Consider the following 11,223-nt stretch of genomic DNA (forward strand, 5'->3'; position numbering starts at 1 on the left):
AGTGGCATTTGAGTTCAAATGCAGAGGTTAAAAAAAAAAAAAATTCTAATCCTAAAAGCAGAAACAATAATTACCTGTAGTATGTAGCTGCCATGGTTCACTTTTCCATCTTATATTTGAATTGGCCATTTAGGGCCTCGTTGACAGCTGTGTCTCTCTTTCAGTATATGTGGCCTACACTTATTTGGGGAAATGATAAAATTGGAATTTCCTATTAATATTAAAGGATAATGACTTTGCCTTTCAAATAAAATGTTGATGTCAGCCAACTAAAAGGAGAACAGACCCTCTGGAAAGTGAGGGACCCCAATTACTACCATGCCCATCGCCTTTTGAACACAGCATATCCTCTTAATTTTTAAAACTCCTTTGCCATTAGTAAGAAATCGAAATCAGCGTCATTAAAGCCAATTTCTCATCCTCTCCCTTTTTTCTTCCTCTCTGCCTCTCCTTTCAACGGTGGTGTGAAAGTTCAGTTATTCCCCGTCATGAGTAAAAAGCTCTGGAAATCAGCTAATGTGCCAACACCGGGAACCAATCCAGGCCCGTGGTGCGATAATGGAATATGTGCTGTTGAATTATTATTTTTGTCCTTTAGGTTTACATCTACGCCCTTGTATTATGTAAATTTCTGAGAAGCTGTGAATCACAGGGTTAGGTAGAGGAGGTTTATTTCCCCCTCCACTTGCAGCAGGAACCGACCCCATTCAGTCTTTGAAAGATTCACAGCCTCCTTTCTTCTTCCGGCTTGCTATCCAGAACCAGTTTCCCTCCCCACCCTCGACCCCGTGGACCCGCAGGGGCGCAGGGCCTCCACACAGGCCCCGGGAGCCGCGTTTGTGACATCAGCCGGCCGGCCCCTCGAGGTCACCGCGGGCCGCGGGGCGCAGCTTCAACACCGTCGCGGTGCGTTTAGCGCTGGGCGGCGTTTCCTGTCCTCTCTTCCTTTGCGAGACTAATGCGAGACCACGGTCTTCAAAGAATTAACTGAACTTAAAGAGTAGGCAATAGAAAGAGAAAAAGAAAAATGACTTCCAAATTAATCCGAACTAAAAAAAGCAATAATTTAACTTGACTTTTTAAAGTTAACTTTGCAAAGATTCCTTAATGAGGGATTGAACCTCTTGGGATTTTGTCAGCGTGGGTGTGTGTAAAGGCTCAACTCTAGAAACCTGTTCAGTGCCTGTAGGATCTGGTCGAGATAGCTTGGAGGAGAGAGGGGGTCTGGCATGGGAGCGTCCACCCCCACCAAGAAAAGGGGGCCGGCCAGCTGAGCGTGTCCTCCTCTTCAGGGCCAGCTGGAGGTGTTCGTGGGGGCACTGTGCTCTGTGGCCGGCTATCCCATCTCCTCTTTGAGAAGGAAAAAAGGGCTTGAACAAGAAGAACTCAGGGGCCGGAATGAAAGCACTAATTGGAGGGTAGGGTCAAGAGAGGTAGGTGGAAGCGAATGTCTTAAATAGGAGAATCCAGTTAGAAAATTGTCTCGCTTTGCCGGGGACCGTCACCAACTAGAACTAGAACACCAGCTAGTTCTAAGCATAGGCCCAATTACATGGGCGCATTCGCGGGAGCAGGCACTAAAATACCGTACCTGACAACGGACAGGGAAGTTTTTTGGAGGAGATGCTCAGAGGTGCCTCTCCCGTTTAAAATTGGCTTAAAAAGTTTTTCCTGGAAATTCCAAATGACAAGCAAAACTAATAAAAAGATGCTCTAGTTCCTTCTTGGGCGTTCCCAGCGTCAGGCCTGTTTCCTTTCACCTGCCATCCAGATCAAACGACCCTTCAGTTATACTGGAGTCATCAAAACAAATCTGTTAGTGAATGTTCTGTTCAAAACTTTTCAAACATAAGTTCTCGGCCATCTGCTATTCAGTCTTTAAACTCGATCCCGCACCCCCTCCCGAAACTCGTTGGAGCATTCCCTCCTTCCTCCAGCTCAGGGGGCGGGGGTGGGGCCGCTCCCCGATCCGCGGGAGTGCAGTCGGGGAGGGAGGGGCTCTGGCTGCCGGGCGGCCCGAGGTCAGAGGGACCTGATCCGCGACCGGGCGGCGCTGGCGGACCCGCCACCGGGAGACCTCGCCGGGGCCCAGGAGCCCGGCGGGAAGCGCTAGGCGCAGCGGGCGGGCGGGCGGCCGGCTGAGGGAGGGAGCCCCAGCTCCCAGTCCCCTCCGAGCATCTGGAGCCACCGCCCCCGGCCCCTCCAGGCAGTCTCACTGAGCCGGGTCGCCCAAGGCCTTGCCAACGTCATTGGAATTGTTTGGGATTCGTGAGCAAGGACCAATAAGTTGAGAGTTCGGCCGGGGAGAGTTGTCAGCGTCCTTGTTTCACTTCGGGCTTCTGGTAAATGGCTCTGCTCTGTCCACCGCATCTCGAGTGCGGCGGGCCCCTCAACTCCCGCGCCGGCAGCGGGTATACGGTTCCGCTCCGAGGCCGGGACCGCCGGGGCTGCGGCGGGATGGAGCCCCAGACGGCCGCGGGCGACGCGCAGGAGCGACCGATGGCCGCGGCCCAGGAGGTAACTACATTTATAAACAGCTCTGAGATTTCTGCTCACGGGTTTTAATTTACCTCTATCGCAAGCTTTTTTTTCCCTCTGTTATTTTCACCTCTATTACTTTTTATTTTTTATTTCACGGGAAATAAAGTTCGAATATCACGTTAAAGCTGTTCTAAACCTGTGGGTAGTATCAAGGATAAGAGTCGCGCTGCGTGTTGAAGACAGTTTTTTTATTTTGACCACCAACTGAGTTTTAAAAATTATCTGGGGGCTGCTGCAAAACTCTAATCAGCCAGTCGCACTATCCAGCTATCAGTGTAGGGCAAGAGAGCCTGTCTGCGGAGCCACCTTCTAATTGTTCCCTTCCCAGGTTTCAGTGACGCCGTCGTGAATTGCAAGCAAAACTTCCGTGGTTTTTGTTGCTTGACTTGTAGGCAGCTCCTCGAATGAGTTGGAGAAATTGAGTCGCTTGTTTACAAACTTCTTTTTCCGTCAAGTCCAGCCCTGAGTCGGAACCTGGCAATCTGGAGGAAACACACTTTATGGGCCTGTGAGAACCGGTCAGAAAAATCCCATCGTTAGTGGAGGGGCACAAACCCATAGCAGGTGACTGGTGTCTGCAAGGCCTGCTAGCTCATTAACAGCTCTCACCTTGGGGCTCCTCATTTACTTTTACAAACTTTTAATATGTAAATGTTGTTTGGAGAAGAATGATTTCACTCGGTTTAAACGATATCCTAACAAAAGAAATAGTAACAACAAAGGTCTAAAGACAACAACAATCCATCTCCCACTTCTCCTTTCCCAAAAGAAAAGAGGACTGAGTTAACTGGGTCCCTCCTATACCCCTGACCTGTGATACCGCCATGCTATCTAAAATTAGCAAGAATTTTTTATTTGTTACCAAACTAACTAAAAGCACAATAGTAGCCTTAAATCTGAACCTGACAGCCACGTGTTGAAGTGCGGGAAGTTAGTTCTCACTGTGCATTCATTAACTAATGTTCAGCAAGATTCTTGCTTTGAACCTTGCAGACCCTTCTTATTTGCGTCCTATTCCATCACCCCACCTCCATCACACACCACAAGAAATAATAAAAGGCCAGTCAGAGATAAAGACCGAACAAAACCATAGAAGAATTTAGGAATGTTTTCCCTCCTCTGGAAGGAAGGTACATTGCCTTCAGTGCTGTTTATTGAACAGGAAAAAGTGTGGATGCGTCTGAATGCCTGGGGAGGGGGTCCTCAGAATAATAACCTTCTAATCTTCTCTACCTCCTTTAGTTCTAAATAGCTAATAAGAAACAAAGAGAAAGTAGACTGTTGTTTGTGATGAAGAGGTGGGGGTTGTAGATAATGGAAAAGCCCAAGAACCCTGAAAATATGACCAGGGATTAATTAATGCACTTGGCAGAAGGTTGGATAAGTTAATTTCCCAATCCATCTTTTATTTTTTAAAAATTCAACAATATTTTGTGACTTATTAAGGAAGAAGAGATTAAAGATTATGGATTATTTGGTAATTGATGGCTCTATTATCTTGCCTTTTAAATCATGTCGCAATAATCATGATGAGAAATTGCACTTACTAGTGACAGGGATGTAAATAAAAAGCCTGTGAAAATTATTTAAGTTCTTGAGTAATATCAAGAACACAGTTTAGGGGGTCACAAAAATCAAAATTAGAAGCCCTAGGAAAAAAGAGAACTTTAAATTAGTTTAGAGAGGTAGAGGTTTTTTTGTTTTTGTTTTTGTTTTTTTCCCTCTCGAAGGCCTTAACTCAGAGTTCCTCTGGTCTCTTCATATCAAGGACCGCTCTGCTTCCCTCAGAACATCTCATGCAGGATAAAGCGAACACTTAAAACGCGCCTTCCACATGGGTTTAAAGTGGATAGTAGGGCAAATAAACACTGTCTGTCCCTGGTTGGGAAGGGGAAGGACCCTTAATCATCAGCTCTGATGAAACAAGAGGGGATTATAGGATTCTGTAAGAATCCAAAGAAACTATAACTGAGTTTCTCTTTTGTCATTAACAAAACAAACAAGGCCTCCTTGCATCCTTTTAATAAACATTTTTTTAAAATGTTGAATGGTTTTAGAAGTTTCTAAATTTTCCAAATACACTCTATTTTATATATTGGTGGTTTTGTTTTTGTTGTTATTTTTCAAATGTGTTTGGGGGGGAACAGAATACTAGATAGATTGACAATAAGATGGAGGTTCTTCCTAAATACATTTTGCATTTTAAGATAATCTTTACTTAATAGATTTAAAAAAATAACACGTTGTAGGTTAGGTTTTGAGTGGAAAATACTCATTCACAAATATTGGAATACCAAGACCTAGATTTATAAAGCACCTCTTCAATCTAGAATTAGCAAACTCGAGTCTGCCTTTTAAAGGAAGGACATAATTGCTACTTTGCGATATTTGTTACTCAGATGACACTATACTTTCAAACACTTGTCAAAAAGGCAAATTTCGAAAAGACCAGTGGCAAGCAAACTGCTGAGATATTAACTATATAAAGCATGTATACCCCTTAGGCAATAATTTTCCTTTTTAATGCAGCGTCCACCGCAGGAGAAATTTACCGAGGTCAAATCACGCCTCTTTTGCCGTTAAGAAGAGGGAGTGGGGGAGGAGGGAAAGGGATAAGGACACACACACGCGACAAACGTAAAACAAACTGGTGGTATTCAGTCAAGAAGGCAGGTAACACTCCAGAAGCTGGGAGTTGTACAAGTCACCCGGGCGCTCCAAAGCTTTCCAGAGCCAGGCTGCTGCGTGCTTCTTTGCTTTTTCCTTTAACCCTGGCCTGATGTTGTAGGAGCGCAACAGGAGGGGGACTTTTCGTTGTTGGGAAGCTGCAGGTAGGAAAGGAAACCCGATCTGTCCCAAAAGGCTGCAATTAAAGTCTTAACCGCGACCCCATCTGTCGTGGGACGTCCTCTCCCCACCCCCACCCCTTCCCCTAGCAAAGTCGTCCCGCGCTCTTTGTCTGAGCAGGAGGAGGAGACAGGTTCTGCGGCCCCAGCAGCAAACCGAAAGAAAATTTCCAGCCTGGGCGAACCCTGGGTGACGGCGCCCGGGCCGAGAACCTGTCCTAAGGACCGCCGTGGATGTGGCACTGCTTCCCAGACTGAGCCCTTGTGCTTGCGCTCGCCTCTTTCTGCACTTTTCTACACGCTGCTTCTGTTCTCCCAGCTCGAAGACCTGACAAGAGGGTCTTCCAGGCCTAGTGGTTAGGGCCGACAGTCTCATTCAGACCTTTCCCCAACCTGGACCTTTGGCTGCTTTCAACTTCCAATAGGACTCACGCCTCCTCCCCCATTTCCTCGGCAATTGGATTTCCCCACCGCCCATCCAGCTGTTCGGCTTTAGCTCGCGGCATCAGGCGCGGTTTCAGCCCAGGCGCTCTGCACGTCCACCCCTCTCGGTTAGCCCCGCAGGTGCGAGGCAGACAGACCCTCACGAAAAGTCAGAGTGAGCAGCTCCTAGCAAGTGCTGGGCGATGAGGTAGGGAGGAGGGAATATTTTGAGGTCAATTTCCCCGATTTGGGGTCCGATTTCACATTTTGTGGTGGATTTGTCAGGGGCTTAACAATCCCAGGAGTTTTAGCCAGCTTGCATCCAGCCTCCCACCGCTGAGCCTTCCCAGGGCTTCTGCAGGAAGAGGACGCCCACACCCGCTTGGCCCGACGTCTGCTACCCGCCACCACCCCTTCTACACGCACGCGCTCGAGGGTAACTCACCAGGTAGATGGCACCCCTGGGCTTCTGCGGGCGGACACTCACAGGGACCTGCAGGACTCAAGGCCCTAGCTGACACCTCTGCGCTCTTTCTCCGCCTCTGGGCGCGGGTTCGCGGCCGCCGAGCTTTCCCTGCGCAGATGCCATTCCCCGCCCTGCCCTGGCAACCCGGCCCCAGAGCTAAGCTCTGCAAGACCGCCGGCTTGCAAAGGAGAGCCACAAGGAGGGCGCGCGCCGCTGCTCCAGTTACGCCCCGGGCCGCTCCAGCCTAGGCGGCAGGAACCCGCGCAGCTGGAGTCGCCGCCTCTTGAGTTTTTCGGGAACACTCCTCACACTGTGCCACACACGGAGGGCGCCGGGATCGGGGCATGGTCTCCGTGCGCTTTGGGAGACAGAAGCGTGGCTATGGCCACGACTCTCGCGCTGGCAGGTGGCGCGAGGCTCGCCTCCCGGCAGTGTACGCACACCCTGGCTGCAGCCTGCGCTGCTTGGAGGAGGCGAGCGGACACCAGCAGTCGGGAGGTTGGGGGAGGGAATCAGTAAGTTGTCTCCCTTCTCCGCTCAACATTCGAAATTTAAAATGCTCCGATAGAGCTCTAGTGAGCGCAGGTACTTAAAGAAATACTCTTTCCGGGCTTTCAATGGAAACGCATAAACGCGCGCGCGCGTGTGTTTGTGTATCGTGGGGGTGGGTTCGGCCCTAGTCGAGGTTTCTTTGGTGTGACACCCGCTTATTCTTTGCAACTCAACTTTGTGGATGGAGCGTAGGTCATGGCATCGAATAAGAAGCCTCCAAAGGCCTTTAATTCTCAGGGGCGTTTGTGGAGGCCAGTTACCTGCTGGCGTCTTCCGAATGGTCCATAGTCAGTTCGGGCCGCAGGGACTCCGGGATGCGGGAGCACTCAGCCCTCGGCCCTAAAGGAAGAAAGAGGGCTGCCGAGGACGCGGCGAGGCTCAGACCCGGGCCCAGCTCTGGCCCGGCGGAACCATACAGGGAAAGCTGGGATTTCGCTGCCGGAGGCTTCCTGGCCGTGGCTTTCTGGAGCCTGGCGTTTGATAAATATAGCCTGGCGTTTGCCCCTGAATTAGTTTCCGTTTCCTTATTTAGCCCTTGCACAATGATTTTAGATGATGTCACTTAGAGCTAAACGAGAAAATTGATCTCAGATTTGCTTGGCCTCTAAAGCCTGGTTAAGCAGATTGAGAATTAAAAAGACAGAGGAAAAAGCAAAGGGGTGGAGGAGTAGGGGGTGGGCCTGGAAGTGCGCGCCGGAGAGTGTGTGCGCAGAGGGGAGGGCGAGCGGCGCGGCGGAGAGCGCCCCCGCCTCCTCTGGGCGGGGGAACCTCACTCACCAATGAAAAGTAGTCACTGACTGCAGAGGAAAAAAAAGTTTTCCTGTTGACTGTAGGAAGCGAATTGAGCAATTATCTAGTTTACCTTCTCCTCTTGGAAGTTAACGATTGGCGAGATCTTGGCTGCGTTATTGACACAACACTTTCTATTGATAGAAATAAGTAGTGATTGTCCCCGAGTCATTGGTGCGCCAAGAACTCTGCGATGGGCTGGCAGGAGTCCATTGGGCTGGGCAGGCAGGTTCGGCTGGTGATGCTGGGGAGGAGGCGGAGGAGGCTGCTGGTGGTGATGGTGCCCGTCCCCCTCTCCGCAGGTCTGTGAGAAGCAGGGAACAAGGCAACGACAGCACAGCCCGGTCCCGGCCGACGGACGCTGGCGACTCAGACATGGACAGTAGCTACCACAACGCAACTGCCAAAATGTTAGCGACTGCTCCAGCCCGGAGCAACGTGATGAGCACCTCCAAGCCCTTGGCCTTCTCCATCGAACGAATCATGGCGCGCACCCCCGAACCCAAAGCCCTGCCCGTTCCCCACTTCCTGCAAGGAGCCGTGCCCAAGGGGGACTCCAAGCACTCTCTGCATCTTAACTCGTCGATCCCCTGCATGATCCCCTTCGTGCCAGTGGCGTACGACACGAGCCCCAAGGCAGGAATGACGGGCTCAGAGCCGCGGAAGGCGAGTCTGGAGGATCCCGCGGCGCCGGCCGCAGCGCCCGCGGCGCCCGCGTTTAGCTGCAGCGACCTGCTTAACTGCGCGCTGAGTCTCAAGGGCGACTTAGCCCGCGACGCGCTGCCACTGCAGCAGTACAAGCTGGTAAGGCCGCGTGTGGTCAACCATTCCTCCTTCCACGCCATGGGAGCCCTGTGCTACCTGAATCGAGGTGACGGCCCGTGCCACTCGGCGGCCGGCGTTAACATCCACCCGGTGGCTTCCTACTTCCTCAGTTCCCCTTTGCACCCACAGCCAAAAACGTATTTAGCCGAAAGGAATAAATTGGTGGTCCCGGCGGTGGAGAAGTACCCCTCGGGAGTAGCTTTCAAAGACTTGTCCCAGGCTCAGCTGCAGCATTACATGAAAGAGAGCGCCCAGCTTCTGTCGGAAAAAATCGCGTTCAAAACCTCTGACTTCAGCCGAGGCTCTCCTAATAGCAAGCCCAAAGTTTTTACCTGCGAAGTGTGTGGAAAGGCAAGTACTATGAAGAAAGGGAGTCTCCTTCCTTTCCTCCCTCCCTCCCTCCTTCTTCCTTTCCTTTCCTTCCTCCTAAATGTTATTTTGTAATTATTCCTATACATTCGTTATAAGGTTATCTCCTTCTTCTGCTCCCTCTGCCCGGGTTGATTTGAAAGTGCTTGTTGGGCTAACCTGTTCTACCTGTGCTTAACTTTAAGGTCTTCAACGCGCACTACAACTTAACCCGTCACATGCCAGTGCACACAGGGGCCAGACCCTTCGTTTGCAAAGTGTGTGGAAAGGGCTTCCGGCAAGCCAGCACCCTGTGCAGGCACAAGATTATTCACACCCAGGTGTGTTCGCCTGTCTCGATTTCACCTCGTTTACTTCGGAACAGTTCGTAGAAAAATGGCTGATAAACTCTTACTCTTTGGCGTAAGGCTTGTTTGCTAGCTGAACACGGGAAAACGCTGTGTATTGTTTGCCTTTGTTCTGCTTAAAAACGTGAGAGAGAGCATTACTGTGTTTTCGAGTTTGCAGGATTCCACTTAATAACAAAGTCCCTTAACTTCTCCGCTTTTCCTCCCTTCCCGCTCAGGAAAAACCTCACAAATGTAACCAGTGTGGCAAAGCATTTAATAGAAGTTCCACTTTAAACACGCACACCCGAATACACGCAGGCTACAAACCGTTTGTGTGTGAATTCTGTGGCAAAGGATTTCATCAAAAAGGTATGGAACCCGGGAGAATTTGTCTTTTATGGTAGTCTTATGACACCCTAGTCTTTTCTGGATATTTTAGAAAACAATTTTAAAGTTCAGCTAGTTTGCTGCCCCATGTGTTGCCCTGCGAACCTCCTGCCCTGCCAGTTTGATTAGTATTAGAGAAAGGTGGGGTTCATATACCGAGGGCGTATTTTCTTATCCGTTTGTTCTCGTTTTATATCATTGGATTAATAAATACATATTAAAGTGTGGAGGGAATGGCCTCATTGTCGATGTTTAAAAATAAACATGGGGAGAGAAGTACAGACAGGCAGCGGAGCCCTGCACGGGCTGTCAGAGCTGTGGCAGCTCTTGCTCTGGCCACATTGTCCTTCAACCGGTTCACTCCTCCCTTTTCAAGCTCTCTTTTCAGATCCAAGTCCCTGTCATTTGTCTGTTTCAGGGAATTACAAAAACCACAAGTTGACCCACAGCGGGGAGAAGCAGTTCAAGTGCAATATCTGTAACAAGGCTTTCCACCAGGTTTACAACCTCACCTTCCACATGCACACCCACAACGACAAGAAGCCCTTCACCTGCCCCACGTGTGGCAAGGGCTTTTGCAGGAACTTTGACCTCAAGAAGCACGTCCGCAAGCTGCACGACAGCAGCCTGGGGCTGGCCCGCTCAGCTGCTGGAGAGCCAGGAGCGGACCAGCAGCCCGCTCTACAGCAGCCACAGCCTGCCGCGACCCTGCCGCCGCTGCCGCCTCAGCTGCCGCCCCCTGGGGCCCTGCAGCCCGGGCTCCACCCAGGCCACCAGTGATCGAGGCCAAAGTATCTTCCCAGCCCCAGGCGGCGTCCCCACTACTGAGGCAGAGGCAAAATCGAGCTGGACCTCCCGATCCGAGCTGGTCTGCAAACCCCTGGGCATGTTGGGCCCCACACCTTGGCGCCGACGAGAAGCCTCTGCATTCCCCTGCCTTTTGCCTCTTGCATGCACCTGCTAAATGGTTTTTGTGTATTCTATATAGACATTAACAATTCTAAGAAAATCTGGGGAGGGGGGTGTTGTTTGTTTTTTCTTTTTTTAGTTTGGAAAGACTTCATCTCGGGCAGAGAGATGGTGTTTGTTTCGTTTTTTTTTTTCTTAAAAAAAAAAAACAAATTTCTGCTGTATTTATTGAGATCTGTATTATCTTACCCGGGAATGCTGCACCATTTTAATTTTATTATTGTGTATATTTCCATTGTGTTGATTCTGCAGTCTTAAAATGCCTGCTGATGGTTTATTATCATTTCCTCTTTTCCTGAGGTAACAACACACTGTGTGTATGTTATATATACACACATGGATGAGTGTTCCTATAAAGGCACATTCCACACTCATGAGCACACACCCGCACATATGCAACAGATAAGAGTGGTTCGTTATGGATGAATTTGATTTTAGTTTTGATTTTTGCACGTGGAAATTGATTCATTGAATGTTGGAAATAAATACTTGGAACATGCTTATTTAATCAACAAACTTCAGGACTCTGTTCACATTATTCAGCTAGAGCTCATTGATTCTGACTCCCTCATCCTTCCTCTTTTTTAAAAAAGTTCAATCCTGGATTAGTGTCACCTAACTTTTGATCTGAAAAAATCACCAAGAACAAATAATAGTATTTCCAAATAGTTATGACTTTGGTAAAGTGATGAAATTTGATAAAGTTCAGAGACAGAAGATGCGGAGT

At 49.5% G+C, this 11,223-nt stretch overlaps 1 protein-coding gene across 2 annotated transcripts; it reads left to right on the forward strand.

Moving 5' to 3' along the window:
- Window positions 1-7,683: 7,683 nt before the first annotated feature.
- Window positions 7,684-11,012, forward strand: FEZF1 (FEZ family zinc finger 1). Of its 2 annotated transcripts, XM_016125151.2 has the most exons (5): window positions 7,926-8,421; window positions 8,572-8,793; window positions 8,997-9,131; window positions 9,377-9,509; window positions 9,946-11,006. In XM_016125151.2, exons 1-5 carry the CDS (start codon window positions 7,993-7,995, stop codon window positions 10,305-10,307), a joined length of 1,281 nt encoding a protein of 426 aa, XP_015980637.1. In that variant the 5' UTR covers window positions 7,926-7,992; the 3' UTR covers window positions 10,308-11,006. The 2 variants fall into 2 exon arrangements, with proteins under 2 accessions (XP_015980635.1, XP_015980637.1); XM_016125149.2 differs by having other exon boundaries at window positions 7,684-8,793; window positions 9,946-11,012.
- The last annotated feature ends 211 nt before the right edge of the window (window positions 11,013-11,223 follow it).

The sequence above is a fragment of the Rousettus aegyptiacus genome, unplaced genomic scaffold, assembly GCF_014176215.1.
Source record: "Rousettus aegyptiacus isolate mRouAeg1 unplaced genomic scaffold, mRouAeg1.p scaffold_m13_p_13, whole genome shotgun sequence".
NCBI lineage: Eukaryota > Metazoa > Chordata > Mammalia > Chiroptera > Pteropodidae > Rousettus > Rousettus aegyptiacus.

Coding starts and splice junctions, on each gene's coding strand:
- FEZF1 (XM_016125149.2), top strand. CDS start 7,993: ATGGACAGTAGCTACCACAACGCAACTGCCAAAATGTTAGCGACTGCT. Junction 9,132..9,376: donor ACAAGATTATTCACACCCAG/GTGTGTTCGCCT, acceptor CTTCCCGCTCAG/GAAAAACCTCACAAATGTAA. Junction 9,510..9,945: donor CAAAGGATTTCATCAAAAAG/GTATGGAACCCG, acceptor TGTCTGTTTCAG/GGAATTACAAAAACCACAAG.